The sequence below is a fragment of the Diabrotica virgifera genome, chromosome 5 (genome assembly GCF_917563875.1).
Source record: "Diabrotica virgifera virgifera chromosome 5, PGI_DIABVI_V3a".
Taxonomy (NCBI): Eukaryota; Metazoa; Arthropoda; class Insecta; order Coleoptera; family Chrysomelidae; genus Diabrotica; species Diabrotica virgifera.
This window is the reverse complement of record NC_065447.1, coordinates 89,720,474-89,746,778: the sequence shown is the minus strand read 5'-3', so window position 1 is coordinate 89,746,778 and position 26,305 is coordinate 89,720,474. Positions and strand designations below refer to the sequence as shown.

Below are 26,305 nucleotides of genomic sequence, written 5' to 3'. Positions count from 1 at the left end.
TCAAGCTCAATTTGATATTCACTTTGAAGATTGACTTGAAACATGCATTTGCCAAGTCTACCTCACTGAGGGCAAAGGTACGCACTGCGAACGTTTGCCACATTTCAACGTTCGCAGTGCGTACCTTTGCCCCATTTGTGTGAGTACTTTTGCCCCATCCAGCAACCAATAATATATCTAACCGCAATATGAAACTATGCACATATGAACTTCAAACTGTCATGTAGAAGAAGACTTCTAACAATAAACTTTCAACATGCCTAACCAATAATAATCTGAGTTTGAAAGATTAAGGGCCGGTTGTTCGAACGCTAATCAACAATGATCACTATCAAATATTTAATTACTGTCACCAACTGTCAATGTCAACTTTGATTGGGTTGCTGAAAACATAATTGATTATAATTATGAGATTAGTTAATCAATTAACATAACAATTATTAATATAATTGATTAACTAATTTCATAATTGTAATCCATAATTATGTTTTCAGCAACCCAAACAAAGTTGACATTGACAGTTGGTGACAGTAATTAAATATTTGATAATGATCATTTTTGATTAGCGTTCGAACAACCGGCCCTTAGAATTAGAATCAATAAATTTTTAAGAAAAATTAGATCAAAAGGTACAAAAATAATTTTTATCTCATTTTTGTTGTTGTGTTCGCCCTGATTGCGCCAAAGTTTCTCATCCAATGCCAATGCTACTGAGTAGTACAAACATATGCCACAAGATGTTGTCGCCAACATATAAGAAGTTACTGAAAAATGTAAGTGCGTACCTTTGCCCCGTGCGTACTTTTGCCCCCACCTAATCTACTCATCAAAAAAGCGTAACGCTTGTTTCACACACTAAGAATTTGGACCGTGCAATGGTTGAAATGTACCTACATAGTGGCTCGAGCAATCATATGGATGGAATCTTTCTCCCTTCACCGCTTGAAACGTTCGGTGAAGGGAGAAAGATTCCATACGATTTCTCGAGCCACTATGTACATTTCAACCATCGAGCACGGTCAAAATTCTTAGTGTGTTTCGAGTGTAACGCGGAAACGATCGATCGGTGGTCTATCTATCTCTTTTAACCAAGCGATCCCAAGCATGTGACAGACAAATATGGCTAGACCACTCAATCCTTAATATTGGTGTTACACATCGATGCACAGAGCGGCCCATACCTTGCCTGGTCTACCGTTTATTATGTCTATGCTATGTTTACTCCACTATTATGAAATTCTGACACTTATGACATTTATGAAATTTTGACACTATTGGCATTTCATAGGTTAATTAAGTTATATCAGCGATTTTTTGTGTTTTCTGCGTTATAGGGCTTTTCGTTCACAGTCATTTGTTTCTAGCTTCTGTCATGTGTCACCATAGGCGTAACCAGGATTATCCTAAGGGGGGGTTACAACTACTGGAAAGGGGGGGGTTACAACTACTAGAAGCAGTGGCGGCTTTTGGGGGTAGGCAGGATAGGCCGGGCCTAACCAATAATTTTAACAGCTTTAAAATTGAAAAACATATATTCAAAAATTATGTTAATGCATGTAAATAACTTTTAAATGTACTAAATCACTCAATACATTAGCTTCCGTTAAAACAACTATGTTATATATTATCACAGAAAGCATTTAATCGCATCCAGGCATTTTAAATATCATTAATAGGCCCGTTCGGAGCCGGCCGACCCCGCTCACATAAGATCTCCGTACAAAAAGCGGTTGAACGTTGATTGAGGATATCAATATTTCAATCAACGGTTTGAAGTTAAGTCGCTTGCCGGGCAACGATTTTTATATTGTCGTGTTATGCTTGCTGTTTAGGCACCAGACGATCGGGCCTTCGCCAACCATCGTTGCCACTTGTACTTGTATATAACGTAATTATCGAATTGTAATATAAATTTTTTTTTAAGTTATGATAAAAAAATATGTAACTGTGTAACGAGCCGGCCCTGTGCTTCTCCGATCCAGCCGTTAAACGAAGACCTTGAAGAATCGAATATTCATTCGATACACATCGAAGAGACAGCGCGCCAGAAGACCCAAGCCAGGGATACCGCGCGTACCTGGTCTCTGCGAAAATAGACTGAAATGTTACATTTTATTATTATTGCATTACTATTGTAGTAACTACCTATACTGTTTGTTCATGTTTTGCTAATCACGGAATAAATGTGGTGTGAACCGAAAGTTAGTGCATTTTCACCATAAGTCCTTTTACCTCCCGCCATTGCTCCCTATCCACCGTGTGACCATAATTTATCACCAGAACCCCTTAACCCCTTACAAGCTGGCCCCCAACTCGTGGCTGTGATAATTGGACATTTGCGGTGTGCGTATTTTGGTGCAATTAATAACATTTTGTTAATTCGGTCCGGTTTTAAGGACATAACCTCCAAAAGTGAGTGCATTGTGCTTTGAAAATCGCCGGCGAAAAAAGGTAGGATCTTTTCGATTTTCATTCGATTTTCAATAGCTCCAATCAGCCAGAACCGATTGCGATCGTGAATCGATCATATCTTCAATTGGTAATATTGGTTGCCTAATAATTCAACGATATTTTTCGTAGAAAGTTTTACTGATTTGCTTATCGTTGCCAGATCGTGGTCTGAAATTAACTAATTTTGGGTTTTCTGATTTCAATTTCAATTCAAAGTAAAAAGTTTTCAACAATTTTAAAATATTCTGTTTTGTTTCACTTTTCTTTGAGAAATTGCATGGTAGTTTTGGCATTTATATAATAAAATACCTATATTTTGTATTTGAATTTATACTTTAGGTTTTGAAAGTTATTATTTATTTTTTACAACATGCCACGTAGACGTACTAGTGATGCACAGGTCAGCTCAGTCTCTGAAAATATGATTGCAATGTCAAACGCTCAATTTACTACCTTAATTCAAGAATTGCGAAGTTCGACATTGGGAACTAACGAAGAACTTTTGACCCGACTACGTGAGAGTTCGGCTACTCCTACAATGTCACCAATGACGGGAAATTTCGTAAAGTGCACAGCTCGTTTCGACGGTAGTGAGCATGCCAATGTAGAAGCGTTTCTGGATAATATTCTTACGTTCAAGGAATGTACACATGTGAGCGATGACAATGCACTACGTGGATTGTCCATGTTACTTAATGGTACTGCCGCAACTTGGTGGCAGGGGATAAAAGCCTCGACTTTAACCTGGGCCAATGCAGTGCAAGCATTAAAGGATTCTTTCTCCAAAAAGCTACCGCCCTATTTAATTTTTCGAGAGATATTCGCGCGCGAACAAAACACAGATGAACAGACCGAATTGTTCGTTTGCAATGTACGAGCATTACTCGCACAGTTACCGTACACTCTGTCAGAAGAAGCAGAATTGGATATGGTGTACGGATTACTGCAACGGAAGATAAGAAAAAGACTTCCGCGTAATAGATTTCAAACATTTCAAGATTTGCTAAAAGAAACAAGAGATATTGAAGCTTCGTTGCTGGAATCTAAGTTAAGTATCGATAACGAACAAACGAAGTCGCATCCCGTGAGGATGCAAGAACCGAATCAAGTAAAATCTAAGGTTAGACCCAAGTGCACGTTTTGCAAAAATTTCGGGCACCTCCAGGCCGATTGCCGAAAATATGAGAAACATCTTGCTAGCCAATCCAAAGAAAACAAAGCAAATGTGGCATCCAAACCTTCTTCTACAGATTCACGGACTCCGACAATTTATTGTTATGGCTGTAATACGCCAGGTTTCATCCGTTCTAACTGTCCTACTTGCAAAAATACCGCACGTGCGTCAACTTCAACACAAAATGTTGCCTCCTTAGAACTTCTTATGGCAGATACAGATTCTAATAATCTGAGACCCCTTCTTCCTATATCGATCCTAGGCTTACAAGGATGTGCATATGTCGATACCGGTGCTAAATGTAGCATCGCTGGTTCAAGGTTATATAATCATCTAATCGATGCTAATGTTCCTTATAGTATCAAGGATACAACTATGGTCCTTGCGGATGGCGAGTCGCGCATCGTGTGTGCTCATGTATTTGAATGTCCTGTCATTCTTATGGACAAGGTTATTCCAACAACTTTTGTTGCTATTCCAGAACATTCCTCTGCCAAAACCCTTCTTGGTGTAGATTTTATCACCAATGCAAATCTGATTATAAATGTTCCTCAGATGAAGTTTGCCTTCACTTCTTCTCCTCACGTCCAGTACGACTTTGTGAAAGAAGCTGTCTCTTTTACTACTTGTGTGAATTTACTCGAAGTGTCTTTGCGCGAGGATGAGGGCACACAACTGAGTGATACGGAACGAAAGCAGTTACAAACAGTTATTGACGAAAATAGAGATGTTTTCGAAGAGAAAAATGAGCCCACTCCTTATGCAGAGCATTGTATAAATTTAACAAGCGATACGCCTATAGCTGTGCCACCATACCGGGTGACACCTCAAAAGTCACAGATCTTACGATCCGAAGTTGACTCCCTGCTAGATAAGGGCATAATAGAGGAATGTGATTCCGCCTATGCCGCACCCACCGTATTGGTTGCTAAGAAGGATGGTAGTTATAGAATGTGCGTTGATTACCGTCGGCTCAACAGTATCACTATACCGGATAGATACCCTCTTCCAAGGATGGACGATTTAATGCATGCTGCGAGTAGAACTTTGTACATGTCTACTCTGGATCTGAAGAGTGGTTACCATCAGGTATCTGTGCGAGAGGCTGATAGAGACAAGACCGCATTTATCACTCCATTTGGTATATACCGTTTCAACCGTATGGCATTTGGATTACGCAATGCACCGGCAACTTTTCAGCGGTTGATTGACCGTTACCGGCGTGGTTTACAGGGTATACTAATATTAGCGTACTTAGATGATATGATTGTAATATCAGACACCTTTGAAAAACATCTTCAGGAACTTGGTTGTGTTTTAGAAAGACTCCGAACCTTTAACTTATGCGTCAATCGCGATAAATGTACTTTTGTCCGACCATTTGTACGATATTTAGGACATCTGATAACCCCATCAGGTATCGCTACAGATCCAAGCAAGGTAGAAGCTGTAGTTGCGATGCGGGCTCCACGTAACGTGAAACACGTTCAATCTTTTCTTCAAACTTGCAGTTGGTTCCGAAGATTCATTCCCAATTTTGCGGAAGTGTCCAAGCCATTGTCTGATTTAATGAAGAAAAATGCAAAGTTTATTTGGAAACAAGCTCAAATGCAGGCTTATACTGATTTAAAGAATCTCCTGGTAAGTGCTCCAATCTTGCGACAAGCGGATTTCACAATCCCATTCATCCTTAAAACAGATGCCAGCTCTTATGCCTTAGGAGCATGCCTACTCCAGGGGGAGGGAATAGACGAAAGGCCTGTAGAATATGCCAGTAGGCTACTGACCTCTGCTGAAAGAAATTATAGCACCACAGAAAGAGAGGCTCTTGCTATAATTTATGCTGTAAACAAATTCAGAGGGTATATTGAAAATTCACCTGTAATAATCAAAACTGATCATCAACCTTTGCGTTGGCTCATGACATTACGATCTCCAACAGGACGATTGGCAAGATGGGCGCTGGAATTGCAGAGTTATGACCTCAGGATAGAGTACATCCCTGGGAGAACAAATAGTATTGCAGACATGCTGTCCCGCACCCCATGCGAGGACTCTAGTGTATGTGATGTATGTACTATAGCTATTGATGTACCAACAGCAGGTAATCAACAACTCCGAGACGAGCAACTTAGGGACCCAGACCTAAAGAAGATCATCGATTGTTTCGAAGCCGATGATTCAGAGATAGTCGATCTGAACAGATTTACTGATCGAGGTTACATCATGAACCAAGGCGTTCTGTATCGCTTTAATCAAGATGTTGATTCTGACAAAGCGCACCTAGTGATTCCTCGATCTAATATTAGTACGATTCTAAGGGAATGTCACGACGATCCCTTAGCTGGTCATTATGGTATTGAAAGAACCATACAGAGAATTACTGGTCGTTATTACTGGACCACTATCAGAAAAGATGTAACCAACCACATAAGAAAATGTGTCGAGTGTCAAAAATTCAAACCCAGTAATCTAAAACCAGCAGGACTAGTGCAAACCCCAGTACTAGCCCAACGTTTCGAATGTTTGGCCATGGACTTGGTAGGCCCACTACCTGAAACGGAACGAGGTAACAACTGGATCTTCGCAGTAGAGGATACCGCTACCAAGTGGATGGAACTGTTCGCGTTAAGAAGTGCAACAGCCGAAGAATGTGCTAAGACACTTATTAATGAAATATTTTTTCGCTACGGTTGTCCGAAACGAGTAGTAAGTGATAACGGATCGCGATTCGTAGGTAGAGTCATGCAACAAGTGACTTATTGTTTAGGCATCCATCAGACTCTGACTCCTGTGTATCACCCGTCGTCTAATCCGAAAGAAAGGAAAAATAGAGACCTTAAAGTTCAACTTTCTATACTAGTTCAGGATGACCATACTCGCTGGGACGATAAGTTGTCATGTATTCGGTTTTCTATGAACAGTGTCCCGAGTTCGGCTACCGGATATTCACCCGCGTACCTGTGCTTTGCGCGTGAACTCAGAACCCCTATGGACGTACATAAGGACTTGCGTGCCGTGGTAAATTGTGAAACGGTAGTGCCCGAGATAACTCCGTACTTACGACGACATGTTGATGCATTACTACATGCGAGAGAAACAAACGAACTGGCGAAAGACTCAAGTAAACGGTTTGCTGATATGCGTCTCCGCGAGACAGAACATTACGAGAAAGGCGATAAAGTGCTTGTACAGACTCACTTTCTAAGCAAAGCAAACGCCGGTTACACTTCTAAGTTTGCCCCGCGTCGCGACGGCCCATATATAATCCTTTCCCAAGTTTCTCCTACCTCTTATGAAATTGCATCTCCAGATCAGCCTAATATACCTTTAGGTAAATACCACATTTCAGCACTGCAACGCTTCATCGATGACGATGGTGTTACCAACACCGTCCCCATTCGTCCCATCCGGAGGAGAGGACGCCCGACTTTGGCAACAGTTTCTGCCCCATCGACTGACAACGGTGTAGTTCTAGATACCGTTGAACCTGAATCGCACATATGTGATGTGCAACCCACGAGCGACGAAAATACTAATCCGTTGCCGATTTTGGCATCTTCTGATGCCCTAGAGAGTGCTAGCCAGCACCAACTCATGCCTTCGTCCAGACCAGCTCGTCGAAGACGTCCGCCTCACCGTTTTAGAGAGGAAGAGTTCAACCTGATCTTGGACCGCCCCACGAGACGTAGCGGCGATCCAAAGGGGGAGGATGTAACGAGCCGGCCCTGTGCTTCTCCGATCCAGCCGTTAAACGAAGACCTTGAAGAATCGAATGTTCATTCGATACACATCGAAGAGACAGCGCGCCAGAAGACCCAAGCCAGGGATACCGCGCGTACCTGGTCTCTGCGAAAATAGACTGAAATGTTACATTTTATTATTATTGCATTACTATTGTAGTAACTACCCAAGTAGCAATTTGTCGACGCGACAACGTTGTCTACCGCGTGGCAACGTTTTGTTACAACGTTGTTATTGCCTAGAAGACGACCCTATTCTGCACTAATTTGGTGGACGATTTTTGAGTTGTCTTGACGTTGCCTAGGCAACCTCCTATGAAGCAACATCGTTTCGTAAGCGTTGCATAAGACAACTGAAGCGACTATAAAAAGAACCTGCGCGTGCAATGGTTGCTCAAGGAGTCAGACTAGTTATGTTTTTTACCTATATTTTTAACACCTGTATGGTGAATGCGAAAACCAAAAAGGTAACTATTTTGACATCGTATTAGGTATTTAAATTTATATAAATACATAAAGGACATAACAAAATTACCTGATCTGAAATTTATAAACGCATCTCAGATTACCGTCAAATATGGATATTTCACCTTTAAAATACACACGCGCTACTTTTTTACGACATTTTTGACAAAAAATATGCAAATTTAAAAAAATCAAATTTTAATATAAAAGTCAAAATTTATGTTAAAGATGTTCTGTATAAATTTAATGTATTGATGGTGCTTTTAAAGGTATCAGAAAATGCCTGCATTTTTTATATTCTGTGTTTTCATTTTCTTTACATCCCAAAAATCTCAAGTAAAACCAAAATGGTGCATTAAACAATATTACCAATATTACTAAAAAAATACCTTATTACCAACCCTAGACCGATAAGACAACTTAGAAGTCCAATCGCCAACCAAACCTGGCCGCGCTGACTATCCCAACCATTTTAGAACGCACCCTCTTATTGGGTGACAGAGAGGTCATGTGGCCAGTGTCAAAAGTGTAGCATTCTCCTTAACACCGTTGCCACACTTAGGAGATTTCTACTTTTTTGGTAGATTTTTGATATTTTTTAAAATATTCTAGTAGGTAATATTTTTTAGGAGATTTTTGATATATTTCCACATTTTGTTATGACTAAAATAAAATTTGCTTTTTAATAGTATTTACCCCATTTCTAAATTAATTTTCACACATTTGGTTACAATTTCCCAATCCGAAAATAAGACCGAAAATAAGATTCAGGACGTAGATGATGAATATTACAGAGAAATGAAACTGGATTCTTGTGTAACAAACTTGCAGATTTCAAGTAACAGTGCAAGCAGTATTTCAGGTGTTATTGAAGAGTTCTGGCATTCGGTGAGCCTATTAGCTAACGATGGAAAACTAAAATATCTAAACATATGTAACTTTGCAAAACACAGAATATTGTGTTCACGTGTTTCTAATGTTAAATGTGAAACAATTGTTTGAAGAATTTGATCCAGACATGCAGCTGTTAAAATTAGTGGATGAGAAAATATTCTAGTTGTTAAATGTACCTATTCATTTTTTTCGAATCATGAGGAAACTATAATAAGTATTTTTGAAAAATTTAAACGCAGAATGAAAGACTGCATTATTTAGAAAAACCAAAACGTTTCTTTTGAATGAGATATTTGGAATTAAAATGACACTACATTTTGCCTTTTTTTACATTTTGTCTTTTTTTCACCCCTGTAACGTATTAAAATAAACATTATAGAAGTTTTCAGGGACTTTCGGTCCTCGGAATAACTTAATCTTTCTTTCTGCGTTTAAATTTTTCAAAATACTTATTAGTTTTCTCAGGATTCGCAAAAAATGAAAACATTTAAAATACATTGAACATTTTAACGGGCGACATTTTGCGCCTATCCCCTTAAGTTAGCTGTTGTTTTTATTATCAAAAATCCCAAATATATCCCAAAAATCCTTAAGTATATTTTAGTTCTTGATTTAGTAGATTTTAGCTAAAAAATGGTAATTACGAGTTGTTGTTTTGGAATAATTAGGTTTCCAATTTTTTGGAATTCCTCTTGGGACAGTTAAGACGGATATGCAGATTACTGTATAAGTATACTGTATTTACATGGCCTAAAAAGAATCTACTGATTTTGTGAAAGCAAAACTACTGAAAGAGTAAAAACTGACCTGGCAACCCCGTCTAGCAAAGCTGATACAAAGATTGAAAGATTAAGGTTATCAAATCTACTGATAACACAGTGGACAATGGAATGGAAACCAGCTATTAAAAAAACAAACAAACAGGTTGTTAAATAAATCGAAAATTTCCAGCAAAATAAAACATATAATAATAAGAAAAAAATAAGGTTATAAAGTAAATTCTTTTTCTCCTTCTGAAGTTGCCGCAAGGGTGTCACACACCTAGAACAACACCTAGGGTCGTGACAGACAACTTCAGAGTCGGCCAGAAAACCCAAATCGGCCAGGGCGTAAATTAGTTTAGCATTATAACGTTTTTAAGTCGTTGCGATTGTTGAAAAAACTCAACTGTGATATGTAGTTGTCACAATGGTAATAAATTAGTTGCCCGTATAACTAAAGGTATTACTTAAAGTTGTAACATCGTAATGTCAGTCGGGATAGGGGACGTTGGCCGAAACAACTGAAAATGCTCTCGGGCAACGTTATATACAGTGCATTTGTTTGTACTGACAACCAATGTGTCGAAAAATTGCTACTTGGGTACCTATACTGTTTGTTCATGTTTTGCTAATCACGGAATAAATGTGGTGTAAACCGAAAGTTAGTGCATTTTCACCATAAGTCCTTTTACCTCCCGCCATTGCTCCCTATCCACCGTGTGACCATAATTTATCACCAGAACCCCTTAACCCCTTACAACTGTAACATAATCTATAATTATTGTAACATATTTTTAAACAAACGGAATTTATTTCTGGAATTGGGCGATAATAAAAGATTCACTGGTAGGCATTGTAACACGGACGCATCCGGTGACAAGGCCCCCAGAGGGGGAACTGCTTTCGGATGTACTCCGTTTACTCTGAATCCAACAGACGCCAGGTACGATTCATCTGGTACGGTCTTTAGAAGATTCCCACTCTCACACAAAAAAAAATATGTATTACACACACTGGCGGCTATTTTTTTGGTGGTCATGGATCTTGAGGGTGATTACTTTTCTCTGATGCAAGGTCACTTTTAGTCTTACCACCAATAGGATAAGTGAGTTTTCAAATATTTGGGGGGGGTCATGACACCGTGACCCCTCCCTCTGGATCCGCCACTGATTACAGATAGCTATAGGTATGTAATGGACTTCCTAAGTCTTGACGTTACAAAATTGGGAGGAGCTTATATTTGGCTCCAAACAATTTTGTTTGTAATGTTAAACACTCATAAGGAATTTTTAATTTATTGTTTACGTGGTTTGTGTGACAAAATAAGACTTTTCATTTAGGTATTTAGTTAAAGAAACGTGCCAATTAAGAGATTTTTATTCGTTTTGGCTCAGGTGAGTTAATTTAATGCAATGATTAGAACGTAAACAGTGTTGAGGTTATGTTTATTTTCAATCACTAAGGAATAAAAACCACCTGAGCAAAAACGAATAAAAATCTCTTAATTAACACGTTTCTTTAACAAAATACGTAAATGAAGTCTTATTTTGCCACACAAAGCACATAAATGAAAAATGTCTTATGACCATTTAACCTTACAATCAAAATTTTTTGGAGCCAATATAAGCTCCTCCCAATTTTGTGACATTTGTGACGTCAGACTTAGGCTGTCCATTTGCTGGCTTGGCCTACCCAAAATTTTACCCCACCAGCCGCCACTGACTGGAAGGTCTCTGAGGGATATGGTGTTAAGCTTATAAAGCTCAAAGTACATCCCAATGGGGGGGTTATAACCCCCAAAACCCCCCCTGGTTACGCCTATGTGTGTCACATAATATTAATTTATCTACGTCGTACGTTATTGGTATATAACAATGATACAAACTAGAGACGTGTGACGTAGATATTAGTGATGTAACGAATATTCGTATTCGCATTCGCATTCGCGAATATTCGCATGTTTTTGCATATTCGCATTCGCATCCGCATTCGCGAAATTTGTGCGAATGTTTTGCGAATATGAAAACCACAAAAAAAATAATTTTAAGATAATATTAGGTTAATAAAATCAAAATCTATTTACTTCTCATCTTTTTTTATTAAGAAAAGGTAACTTAACCTCAAACATGCAGCTACTCTCAAATGGAAATATGCATGCAAGACAGAACAGCAGACAAAGAGACGGAAGATGGAATGAAGCGATAACTCACTGGAGACCTTGGGACTACAAAAGAGGAAGGGTCAGACCACAGACGAGATGGTCGAATGACCTAAAGAGATATGCAGCGACCAGATCGACAGCATTAGCACTGAACCGAGAAGAGTGGAAAAGTAAGGGGGAGGCCTACGTTCAACTTTGGACAAATTAGGGCAATAGATAGATATAACTTAACCTTGTATAATCACATTATCAGCCTTCACTTTTTTTTATTATTTGGTATTATGTAATAAAGCTTAAGATTCAGAGTGATTTACACTAAATATCAATTAACTTTTCATTAAAAATTTAGGAAACATTACAAAAATAGAAACAAATTAAAAAAACTGGACATTCGCATTCGCATCCGCATTCGCGAATGTCAGTAGCAGATATTCGCATTCGCATTCGTATTCGCGAATGTTAAAAAAATGACATTCGTTACATCACTAGTAGATATATTAATATTACGTGACACATGACAGAAGCTCGAAACAAATGACAATCGATGAAAAGCCCTATTCCTTTGATTTTTAGATTTTTAGGCCCGGTACTTTGTCTCGATTAATAGCCGGTATTAGTTAACCGGGGTTTAATCGGAACCTCTTTAGGGTCTCTTGCATTGTAATAAATGCAATTACAAATATTATTATAATTATAAATAAGTATAGTAATAATAATTACAATTGCATTGCATTGTATTGGAAAGGCTTGTGAAAAAAGAAATATTGGGTGGAAGAACACTTCTGGTGATTTTGAATATCAGTTTAAAAACACGAACGAGATATACCTAATCAAATTACATAATTTCTTTATTTTCTATCATTTTTTACCACCTTTTGATGGTTTTGTAGAATATGGTATAATACAAATTCATTAGAATTTCATACACTCCGCGCCATCTATATATCAGTAGCCAAATATTGTGTCAGAAAAAATTAAATTGACTTTATTTTAGAATATGTTTATAACATCCTAATCATTTAACAATTTTTCATTAATGATTCTGATTAATTTTTTACTCGATAAGAGAATAAAATCAAAATATGTAGTAAGATTTTAATAAAATTTCATCAGTTGGACAAACTGTATTTGCTGTTGATGTGTGAAAATGACGTGTCGATAGACAAAACTACGTTCCGGTCTGTCAATGTCAACAATATAATATGATTTTAGGTTAGAGTGATACTACAAGTAAGAGTTACATTGACGTGTCTAAAATTTATTAAACTGAATAAGAAGTTTCAAAACAAATAAAAATGCACTCAGTGTTACAAAGAGGCAATTCAATATTTGCCTACACTCTCACCGTCTTAGCCTGTTTAACGTTTTTATGTTTTGCTTCCACAGTTTGTCTGAACTATGTAACAGATGCTAATATGAATACAGTTAAAGTAGTAGTGTAAGTAAAGTAATTATATAAAAATCAATGCATCTAACTATATATTTTTTGCAGAAAAAATGTTCCAGATTATAGTGCAAGTAGAGAGAAAAATGACTTAGGATTCATAACTTTTGATTTACAAACAAATCTGACTGGTTTATTTAATTGGAATGTTAAACAGTTATTCCTGTATCTTACAGCAGAATATAGGACTCCTAGCAACGAATTAAACCAGGTAAATACATTCATTAATAATTTTTAAGATTCAAGACATAGGGTGCGTTTGGACGACCTCAGTGGCTGGACAGCTGAGTAAGAGGTGGTGTTCAGACGACACCTCTGGAAGTCAGCCGCTGATAGATTTACTAAGCTTTCCCTATTAGCATCGGATACAATCACTCAGCTGCTTTGTGCTAACAGTCAGCCGCTGTGGAACTGTCAATACAGATGGAATGGCCCCATCCCATTCAAATAGTGAAGCGAGATCGCGGCCAACATACAAGTGAGAGGTTCTAGAGAGAGACAGAGCATGCCAGGGAAAATTTGCTACAACTACCACCAGAGTTGCGAGATGTGATTTTATAAATCCCCCACTTAGAAACAAATTCTCTCAAATTAAGCTCAAATCCCCCAAATTAAAATGTTTTCCGCATTTTAATAAATTAGTAGTCAAATGTAGAGAACAGTAAACCAAAATTATACTACTTATCAACATAGAGCCCTGGAAATAATTATTCATGGGTCCTATCTTCTTCGATTATATGAGAGTATAATATACAGTTCTATGTACATTCGCAAATTTAATTTCCCATGACCCCTTAAAATCTTCCATAACTCTCCCCCCAAAAATCCCCCAACCATTTCTGCTTAGAAAAATTCCCATAGATGCTTTTAAATTACTCCTAAATTGTAGGAAAATACCCCAATCTGGCAACCCTGACTACCACTATCAATTTGTTTGTTTACCAAAGATGGCGATTATCCTGGCTGCATTCAATTCGCTTCATGCCCATTCCATTCGTGTTGACAGTTCAGTGCTCCACTCTCATATGAAAGTACAACACAAACGTTGTAGTTTTATCCTAATAACATTGAAACTTGTGGGTACAGTAAAACCTCGTTATAACAGATGAATTGGGGAGACTGTCTGCTAAAGCCGAAAGTCCATTATATAAAAATAGTTTTAAAATAAATCAAAAAACCTTTTTTTTTTTTGAAAATATAAGTAGGTACACTGTATGTAGATATAAATAAAAATTACAAAACCCAAACAAAATTCTATTTAATTGGTTTCAGACATTTGTCATGAAGTGACATTGTTTGATATTGACGGACTTGCTTTCAGTAATCCTACTTTGAAAAAGGAAACAAGTTTTGTCTGTACTTTTGAAGTATGTGGCGAATGGCTTTAGTGTCCGCAGTCATATAAACCCAAATAAACAAACAAATACTTTTGAAGTGTTCTGTTTTTTATAATCAACCCTCTAACATCACAAAATTGCGTATAATACAGTTAAGCTTCGTTACCTGATGAATAATTAATAAATGTTATTAGATCGTCCAGATGTGATCTTACCTCTGATAACTTCATTTTTTAGGTTCATAACTTTATCTGCTATTTCACTTTCAGTTATGATGATATAACCAGGGTCACCTTCATCTACTTCTAGCCATTGTAAAACATCTTCCTCATCTACCTACTTATTCTCCTTCCTACCCCCAACTTGCTTTGCCACAGTTTCGCGCCAGCACGCTTGAGCTTAGTGAGACACGTTTAAAAACTGTTCCCCTTCTTTTTTGTAGATTACTCTAGGATTCAAAAATATATTTCGTTCTGCATAACTGTATGACTGGACAGAGAATCAATGAGACAAAGATTAGTTGTCAAAATTTTAAACACATTTTTCTCAAAATTGCTTTTTCAAAGGAGGTGGACATTGAAACTCAAAAACTACTTGACCAATTTACCTAAAATTTTGTATTTGGATAGAGACATTTAGAGATTTCTTTAGGTAATGCTGTCAAGATATATTTGTTTTTATGCTTATTTTTTGTTTGACAACAATATAAATATGTTGATTTTCGCCCTTTTATTGCAATGAATTTAGTTGCTTTGACTTCCAAGTTATACCAAGAACTCAAAAATCATTGACAATCAAAAAACTCAACAGCGTTACCTCGGGAAATTCATAAGCTAATAAAATCTTTTTGAATTTTTTGTTTCACATGATCCAGTGACGAGTTCTGATCTCCACCTCAAAACCGATGTTTTTAGGTGTCTGTAAAAATTAGCCACTGTTGGCTCATTTTTGAATAGTTTTTCTTTTTTTTAATATTCCTTGATTTGAACTTAATAAGCTTATACAGGGTGTCCCGAAAAGAATGGTCATAAATTATACCACAGATTCTGGGGTCAAAAATAGGTTGATTGAACCTCACTTACCTATATACAATAGTGCACACAAAAAAAGTTACAGCCCTTTGAAGTCACAAAATGAAAATCGATTTTTTTTCATATATCGAAAACTCTCAAAGATTTTTTATTGAAAATGGACATGTGGAATTTCTATGGCAGCAACAACTTAAAAAGAAATTTAAGTAAAATTTGTGCACCCCACAAAAATTTTATAGGGGTTTTGTTCCCTTAAACCCCCCCAAACTTTTGTGTACGTTCCAATTAAATTATTATTGTGACACCATTAGTTAAACACATTATTTTTAAAACTTTTTTGCCTCTTAGTACTTATTCGATAAGCCAGTGTTTATCGCGATATTTTGAATATTTGTCGAATCCACCACATATTTGTATATGGTTAGGTACGATAATAGAGACCTGTTAATAATCTGAAAATTTATTTATAATTTACATTTTTAGGTATATTTTGAAAAAGAAGCTACATCTCGATAAAAGGTGACTTATGAAAAAAAGACTAAGAGGCAAAATCTTTAAAAACACTGTGTTTAACTAATGGTACCCCAATAATAGTTTAATTGGAACATACACAAACATTTGGGGGGTTTAAAGGAACAAAACCCCCATACAATTTTTACGTAAATATATTGAAAAAGAAGCCGCATCTCAATAAAAACTGGCTTATCGAAAAAATACTAAGAGGCAAAAAAGTTTTAAAAACGTTGTGTTTAACTAATGGTACCACAATAATGAATTAATTGGAACGTACACAAAAGTTTGGGGTGGTTTAAGGGAACAAAATCCCCATAAATTTTTTATGGGCTGGACAAATTTCACTATAATTTTGTTTTAAGATGCTCCTGCCATAAGAATGATACATGTCCATTTTCAATAAAAAATATCGAATAGTTTTCGATATATTGAAAAAAATCGATTTTCATTTTGTAACTTCAAAGGGCTGTAACTTTTTTTATGAGCACATTTGTACCAAGGTAAGTTAAGTTCAATCGAACTATTTTTGACCCCAGAATGTGTGGTATAATTTATGACCAATCTTTTCGGGACACCCGTATAATTTAAAAATAAAATAATACTTCCATACTTTAAAAAAATTCACAAAAATGTCATTGAAATGTTGATTTCAAACCTTCCCCCCCCCCTTAAGAGCAAACAGTAGCGATCAACAGGTAGCAACAAACCCGAATATGTGTGCCAAATATTCGTAATATAATAAAGAATGGCGGTACAGAGCCCAATTTCAGAAATATGTTAGTATGTGGAAATTACTCTATAACTAAATAAAATATTGAAAAAAGGAGCCTGTACCACCATTAAGAAAGACAAAAAAATACACTTTCTTCAAATAAACGTTTTTATCCCGTGCCTAGATTTTGTGTCACATTGGAACTATTAAAAATCGATTTTTTTATAACAAGAAATCAAACTTCAGTGACTCGGCAACATTTCGCGCCTATGTGTATTAAAATTATTGTTTTTGATAGTATAAACATCACTATCAGTGTCGAATTACCAATGCACTGTTGCCTCACTTTTGAAAGTTCGCAGAACTTTTGCAATCTTGGACCGTGTTTGTTGCTACCTGTTGATCGCTACTGTGTGCTCTTAAGTTTAAGCATTCCCCTTTCCCCGTAAAGTTATCAGAGTTGTTATTTATTCTTAATAAATGTGTAAAAAAATATATCTTATTTTAGGTTGTTCTTTGGGATAAAATTATTCTTAGAGGAGAAAATGCAGTATTAGACTTTAAAAGTATGAACACCAAATATTACTTCTGGGATGATGGTAATGGCCTTAAGTAAGTATTCTTTTTGGCATGATCACCAACAGAATGAAGAAATTCTTCATTCTGCCGGTTCAGATATCAGATGGTAGGTTTTTTAAACTTACCATGATCAAAATTATTTTAACATGTTTTTGGAAAAATCCTTTGTGCTGTCCTGGATGCTTTTTAATTTTTATAACTACTACCTACATTTATATTGAAATGTTCAATCTCCGACCAAGTTTTTATAAAAGAACTAGGTACATATAAGTAATCTTTTAAAATTCTAATGGGATCCTTTATGTTTGGCGACCCACCCTATGATCTTTTTTCATATTCGCGACCCATCCCTCACCCATGATGATACGCTATTCTGTACTCTGAACGCCACTCAGCTACTGTAAGAGCCACGCCGCAACCCACCTGAAATCTGTCCGTGCCCACTAGTGGGTCGCGATCCATCGGTTGGGAAACGCTGCTTTTGAGTTATTCGTGGTTGAAAATTTTCATTTAACAATGTCACCTTTTCCAACGGTTTTTTAATACCTTAAAAATTATGCAACTAACGGAAAAAACTATATAAAAAATATTTTGTAGCTTGTCTACATGTACATGTCTTCCACTACAGGAAGAAATAAAACGTAGATGTGATCTAGCAAAAGTTGCCACAGCAAAAATGACCACAATATGGAAGGACTGCCAAATTTCAAGAGCGTTAAAGATGAGGTTAATCAACTGCTTAATATTCCCAATACTGACCTGTGGATGTGAATTTTGGACCCTGAGAAAATCGGAAAGAAGAAAGATAAACGCCACTGAAATGTTCTGGTGGAGACGAATGCTACAAATTCCTTGGATCGACCATAGGACAAATAATTCAATTTTAAGAGAGCTAAAAGTTAGCCAACGGCTCTCCAGTAAAGTCCATCTCCAACAATTAAAATACTTTGGACATGTTATGAGAGCAAACGCAGAAAGCATGGAAAGGCTCATTATACAAGGAAAGATGGAAGGCCGAAGATCACGAGAAAGATCCCCAACAAGATGGATCGATCAAATTACAGGAATATGCAAAAGACCTATGCATGAGCTAATAGAAATGACCAGAGACAGAGATCTTTGGAGACGGACAATACACGACATCACGTCGACCACTACACTCCCTCCGGTGGGTCAGGATTGAAGAGAGAGAAATGAAATAAATCTTAGGAATTTATGTGAAACCCTCTCAATAGCTTGAATATGAACATTCTTGTGGTGGGACCAGACACTAGAACATTACTATAAGTGAGGCCTCACTAGTGAACAATATAATAATTTAATGGAAGGGATATTAATAAAATATTTAGCACAGCGTTTGATAAAATCCAACATTTGAAGTGACTTTGAAATAGTCACTGATATGCGTGGTATGAATGATAAAGTAGAATCAAGGACAACACCTAAATCTTTAATTTGGATTACAGACTCTAAAGGACAATAAAGGACTCTAAAGGATAATAGATCTGGTTGGTGGGGCTTCTGTTACGACTAAAGACCATTAACTGACACTTTTTAATGTTGAGTTCCATACCATTTATTTCACACCAGTGGCTCAATCGGTTCAAATCCGCTTGTAGTGGACCAAGAGCTAGCAACGTCGGGAAAACAGTGATTTTAAGACACTTGGTTTTTTAATATATATTATTCCCTATGCTTCCACACTTTACCGGCCATCTGGCTACTGAGACAGGTTGCGTTCATTACTGCGCAGCGCACCTATACAGGTAAATATATCGAATTTAAAATTATTTTAAGACGAAAAATTTTTTTGCCATTACTTTTTAAACATTATTAGAAATATGAATTATAATTGCCAGATATTTCTGTGGTTGCTAAATATGCGCCAGACGCTATTTTTTATAAATAATAATTGAAAAATCTAAATCATTTTAGTATGTCTGAAATTTTAATATTATATTATTTACACATAAATAAATGCAAAATTAATTTGCCAGGCATTAATCCGGTTGCATTCACCAGCAAGATGGATTTAAAATCATAACAATAATGTGTATTTTCAGCAAAACGATCGCTGGTTGGGTTAAGAAACTAGACAAACAAAAGATACGACAATTTCGGGGGTGAATGTTGTCCGCACATGTTATTAAGATGGGTCAGTCACAATAAATTCACAGTTTGTTAACGATTCTTGTCGAGTTTCTATTTAGTTAAAAGTAATTGTGATACAATATATGTAATGGCAAATAAAATACAATGTGTGTTTTGCAAGGAAAAAAACGAGAATGTGATAACTTTTGTGGAGGAAAAACTGTTAAAGTGTAAAGACGTTTTGAGTGCCCGTATTAAATACAATTTAAAATATAATAATGTACGTACAGTTACCGGACCAAGTGAATACCACTGATGGATACCATAAAAAATGTTACAATTCTTTTGCAGCCTTAATGGCTAATGGTAGGGGAGCCCAAGCGGGGATTTTTGCAGTTACTCGAGCGCGTCAGATTATCATATGGAGAGAAACCTGGTATCCTGCAGATGTACCTCTACCATATATTGGCTCTTAACACAGGGGAGTTCGTTAAGGGGGGCCCGAAAAAAAAAATCTATCCTTAAAAAAGCTCGAAATTGTCAGATTAAGGTAAGGTAAGTTAAGTACATGCAAAAGAGTGTATATTTCAAAAATCTGACGATATGAGCCGGGCGTAAGGAAATGGGTGAGTCCCAAAATTTCACAAGAAAAAAGCGAATATTTCGCGAAATGAATGACAGATCGAAAAACTAAAAAATATGCGCTCAATATTTTTTAAAAATCTATCGAATGATACCAAACACGACTTCCCACGGAGAGGGGTGGGGGGTAAATTTAATATTTTAAATACGAATCCCGCGATATTTCGCGAAATGAACATCAGATCGAAAAACTGTAAAATACACTTTTTTATTATTTTTAAAAAATCTATCGAATGGCACCAAACACGACCCCCTACGGAGGTGGGGTGGGGGGTTACTTTAAAATCTTAAATAGGAGCCCCTATTTTTTATTGCAGATTTGGATTCCTCACGAAAAAATAAGTAACTTTTATTGGAAACATTTTTTCGAATTATGAATAGATGGCGTTATAATCGGAAAAAACGATTGTTGGAAATGGAAAATTAAATTTAAAAATGTCAAGCGCCCACTAAAATGGAAAATTTTACTTAACTTTTTTTGGTTTTAGGACCTACTCCTCACAACCCACTAGGTCTCCAAAGCGCTCGAGTGACTGCACATTTAGCATACTTTGCTCCCCTACCATAAGTATCGTAACATATCTGACATTAATTCAGTTTTGTCAAATCTTCGTCATACATCAAGTTCTTCGCTGTCAAGTGTGAGTGACACAAGTTATATTATATAATATATATCATATTCATAAATACAAGTATAAATTTTGATACGACTTCAATTTCATTTTATCCTTTTTTTTTCTATGATTATTTAATTTGAAAACATTAATTCAAACAATTTAAATGAAAAAAATGATTCCCAGAATAAACAATATTATTTTTTATTATGTTGTTGAAAATTTCGACAATAATTTTTATGTATTAACATTTTGCATATTTAATTCTGTCATTATTAGCTAGGTTGAGATAAATAAAAATTTCTTTAAATACCGAAGGTAAATTTATTCCTGTCTCTTTCCGCCAGTCTATTCTACCGCTATCTTTCTGTAATAACTAATATATTACTGGAATACCCTACAACTTTAATTTGATCTGGCTGATGACTTCAACCGAGTTAATGTCTGGCAAATTAAATTTGCATTTATTTGTGTGTTAATAATATAATATTAAAATTACAGACATACTAAAATTATGTAAACTTTTTTATTATTATTTATAATAAATAGCGTCTGGCGCGCATTTGGCAACCACAGAAATGTCTGGCAATTAAAATTCATGTTTCTAATGATGTTTAAAAAATGACAAAAAAAATTTTCGTCTTAAACTAATTTCAAAAATATTTACCTGTATCTTTTGTTTGTCTTATTTTTTAACATAGCCAGCGTACGTTTTGCTGAAAATATATATCATTTTAAACGATTTTAAATCCATCTGACTGGTGACTGTAACCGAGTTAATGTCTGGCAAATTAATTTTGCATTTATTTATGTGTTAATAATATAATATACAAAACTACATAATACATAAAAACATGAAATCAACAGAATTCGAAACAACTGAAGGACTAAGGCAAGGAGATGTCATGAGCCCAACCCTCTTCAACATCTTTATGGACAAAATCATGATAGAGTGCACACCACAACTAAAGAAATTGCATGTAGGGTACAGGAATCTCCATAGCGTAACCATTTCGGAATGTGCATTCGCAGATGATGTAGTAGTTATCTAAGAAAAAGAAGAAGACCTGCAAAATAACCTGCAAGCATGGAATCACGCATTATGTAAACAGAGTATGAAGATAAATACACATAAGACGAACACCATGGTAATATCTCAAGAACCAGTCGTAATAAATATGCAAATTAATGAGGAGGCAATAGAACATTTCCAATACTTCGGCGTTACAATCGAAAATAATGGAAGGCAGGACAAAGATGTTGAAGAGAGGATAAGTAAAACATCAAATCTATTTCATGCAATAAAAAATAACTTCTTAAACAAAAAGGAGATCACAAGAAAAACCAAACTAACTGGATACAAGCCCTAGAAATGAAGTATTTACGAAGAGTTAGAGGAGTGACAATGAGAGACAGAATAAGAAACACAGATATACGCACAGATCTTAAGACGAAATCTGTACTTGAGTATATTGAAGAAAAACGACTAAGTTGGTGGGGACACATGAAAAGAATGAAAGACAACATACCGGTGAAGAAAATATGGGAAGCCAGGATACAAAAGAAAAGAAGTAGAGGAAGACCTAGAGAAGATTGGGATACAGTAGTCGCTAAAATCATCCAAAGGAAGGGGAAAACAATAGCAGAAGCAAGCCGATTAGCATACAGTAAGAAACAATGGTCAACATTTGTACACACGTGAAAGGATGTGCCAGTCCCGACACTGAAAAGTAAAAGGGACTCAAAAGACTATATATACAGGGTGAGGCAAATAAAGGGCCTATTAGAAATATCTCGAGAACTAAAGGCAACAGAATCATGAAAATTGAAATAAAGGGGTTTTGAAGGATGATCTATTAAATGAAAATATTTTCATCTCTTTGCAACTTCCGGTTATATCGGAAGTTGCTTATAACTTCGTTTTTGTAAATGGGACGCCCTGTATATTTATACATTTTTGGATTCTCTTCGATGTCTTCTTTCTTAAAATATGAGGTTTTGTAATATTATACAGGGTATTTTAAAAGATAATTACGTTTTTTTATTAATTGCGTAGCAAAAGTAACACCCTGTAGAATTGTAGTAGTTTGACATCTAAAACTCTACTTACTTTCAAATGATTTTTAATATACTCTACTATTGTTAAGCATCATTAGTGTAGCTAAATTTTTAATTTTAGTATACAGGGTTGGTCGAAACTCGGAAGGAGTATTTTCTTAGTTTTCTTAAATGGAACACCCTGTATTTTAGTATTGTAATGAAATGATATTTTATGGTACTTTTTTATTTCTTAAGCATTCCCTATACCTAACCGCTTTAATTTGTGCTTAATTGTTAATCGCACCAACAATCTTAACTACGTAGGTATTTTGATAGCTAAACCATTATTGGTAATTTTAAGGAGCAGTCTGGATTAATATGTATTTACTTCTGAAAAATTATTTGGGATTGAGTATTTTCACGGCCAACCTAATAAAATTCTACTTATTTTTTGTTGCAATTAATGTTTAGCTTTAATCACCAAAAGCTCACAAATTAAAGCAGTTAGGTATAGGGAATGTTTAAGAAATAAAAAAGTACTATAAAATATCATTTCACTACAATATAAAAATACAGGGTGTTCTATTTAAAAAAGCTCCGAAAATACTCATTCCAAGTTTCGACCAACCCTGTATACTAAAATTAAAAATTTAGCTATACTAACGATTCTTAACAATAGAAGAATATATTAAAAATCATTTGAAGGTAAGTAGAGTTTTAGATGTCAAACTACTACAATTCTACAGGGTGTGAATATTGCTACGAAATTAATAAAAAAACGTAGTTATCTTTTAAAATACCCTGTATAATATTACAAAACCTCATATTTTAAGAAAGAAGACGTCGAAGAGAATACAAAAATGTAAAAATATACAGGGTGTCCCATTTAAAAAAAGGAAGTTATAAGTAACTTCCGGTATAACCGGAAGTTGCAAAGAGATGAAAATATTTTCATTTAATAGATCATCCTTTATAACCCCTTTAGTCCAATTTTCATGATTCTGTTGCCTTTAGTTCTCGAGATATTTCTAATAGGCCCGTTATCTGCCTCACCCTATATATAATATAATATTAAAATTACAGACATACTAAAATGATTTAAATTTTTCTATTATTATTTATAATAAATAGCGTCCGGCGCACATTTAGCAACCACAGAAATGTCTGGCAATTGTAATTCATGTTTCTGATAATGTTTAAAAAGTAATGACAAAAAAAATTTCGTCTTAAACTAATTTCAAATATATTTAACTGTATCTTTTGTTTGTCTTATTTCTTAACCCAACCAGCGATGTTTTGCTGAAAATACACATTATTTTTATGATTTTAAATCCATCTGGCTGGTGAATGCAACCGAATTAATGTCTGGCAAATTAATTTTGCATTTATTTATGTGTTAATAATATAATATTAAAATTACAGACATACTAAAATGATTTAAAGTTTTCTATTATTATTTATAATAAATAGCGTCTGGCGCGCATTTAGCAACCACAGAAATGTCTTTCAATTGTAATTCATGTTTCTGATAATGTTTAAAAAGTTAAAAAGTAATGGCAAAAAAATTTTCGTCTTAAAATAATTTTAAATTCGATATATTTACCTGTACAGGTGTGCTGCGCGGTAATGAACGCAACCTGTTTCAGTAGCCAGATGGCCGGGAAGGTGTTCGAGGATTCATAGGGAATAATATATTAAAGAATCAGCTGTCTTAAAATAGTTGCTCGAAAACATTGATAGCCATTTAGACTATAGCGTCTGGCACGTATTTGGCAACCACAGAAATGTCTGGCAATTATAATTCATATTTCTAAGAATGTTTTACAAGCAATGGCAAAAAAATTTTTCGTCTTAAAATAATTTTAAATTCGATATATTTACCTGTACAGGTGCGCTGCGCAGTAATGAACGCAACCTGTCTCAGTAGCCAGATGGCCGGTAAGGTGTTCTAGGATGCATAGGGAATAATATATTAAAGAATCAGCTGTCTTAAAATAGTTGCTCGAAAACGTTGCTAGCTCTTAGACCATAGGACGTGGTGATAGATGTTAATGATCTTTGTATATCATTCACATAGATGTTAAAGAGAAGAGGACCTAGGTGGAACCTTGAGGTACACCAGATGGTACCTCAATCTCATTTGATTGGAAGCCTTGAATAGGCACTATTTGTAATCTTTCTGTCTAATTTTAATAAAATAAATTTCTGTTTTAGGGGCAACCAGAATATCACATTGACTCTATCCTATAATATAATTCCAAATGCTGGACTTTTACCAAACGTTTTTGCTAATGGAAACTACCTATTCAAATTCCCCGCTGAATACACAACTTCTAGGGTATAATTATTTGTATTTAAGTTTATGTACCTCTTTTTATAAATAAAAAGTGTGCACACTTAAAAAGAAGTATGTTTATTTGAATCCCTGGCAATTTTCTTTTGTTGGCATATCAATAATAAAATAAGAAAATCTACGGTTTCATTTTGATTTAAATCTGACTCCCTCCATCCTCCGATAGTACTATTTCTAGGTCTACCTGTTGTCAAGGAGGCTCTGAGGAAGACAAATTTACACCATCACGGCCGTAGTTTCTCGATATAACTTAAAACAATTTATATCGCAGTATGGTTGATGATGATGATGATGGTGATGTTTGGCATGGAAACTAGTCCATTTGCCACAGATTTTTGCATATTAATATAATCTTATTATAAGTTATTAATTATAGTATATTTACGAACTGAAACTTGACTGTTACAAATCTAAATTATATATCCGGAAGCGTCTATAGATGATTGCATACGAGTTCAAATATTGATTTCTGATTGAGTGACAGCAGATGGGTTATGTTTACTGGAAGTTGTACCTTACTTTTTACAAGGTTTTCAGAAAATATATCTGAAAGCGTTTTATTCTTAAAACATCCAAAAAGGATGTGATTAATATCACACTGGGAAATATTATCACATGAGCACTTTCCTGATTCGATAATGTTGAATCTAGCCAGGTGAGCTGGAACAGCACCGTGACTAGTTTTAGTCTAATGATAGTTGCAGCTGATCGTTTAGTTATGTTATATTGAAATATATGTGGTAATTCTTTTAAGGATGGTAACACAGGATGAATCTTATAATAATGATTATTTGAAGTATTCGCCAATACTTTCCATCTGTCTTTCCAGTTATAGTTTATTTTTTCATTATGAAATTTGGTTAGATCCGTAACAGTGAAAATATATTCTTGTATACCAGAATGCGTGGAATTCTTAGCAAGCTCGTCTACTATTTCATTACCTTTTATCCCGCTGTGACTTTTTGCCCAAATAAATGTTACATTTTTGTTTCTAATTTTATGTTTAATTTCACATATCAGCTCACAGGTCTTACGATTTAATTCAATATTATTAAGTCCGCTAAGAACTGACTTAGAGTCCGAAATAATCACTCCATCTTGTATACCCGCGTGCTCCAGCCAATCCAGAGCTTTCCCAATAGCTACTGCTTCTGCGGTGTAAATAGAGCAATGCGAATGAAGTTTTATTTTAAATGACTTGTTTTTGGAAGGAATATACACTGCAGACCCTACCTTTCCATCGTTAAGTTTAGAGCCGTCTGTGTAGATTATGGTTTTATTAGTGTATTCACTCAATATG

General features: G+C 35.5%; 1 protein-coding gene across 1 annotated transcript; it reads left to right on the top strand.

Moving 5' to 3' along the window:
• Positions 1-12,806: 12,806 nt before the first annotated feature.
• Positions 12,807-25,059, top strand: LOC114340841 (signal peptidase complex subunit 3). Its single transcript, XM_028291621.2, has 4 exons — positions 12,807-13,087; positions 13,142-13,304; positions 17,195-17,298; positions 24,867-25,059. The coding sequence occupies exons 1-4, from the start codon at positions 12,945-12,947 to the stop codon at positions 24,994-24,996; spliced, it is 540 nt and encodes a 179-aa protein (XP_028147422.1). The 5' UTR covers positions 12,807-12,944; the 3' UTR covers positions 24,997-25,059.
• The last annotated feature ends 1,246 nt before the right edge of the window (positions 25,060-26,305 follow it).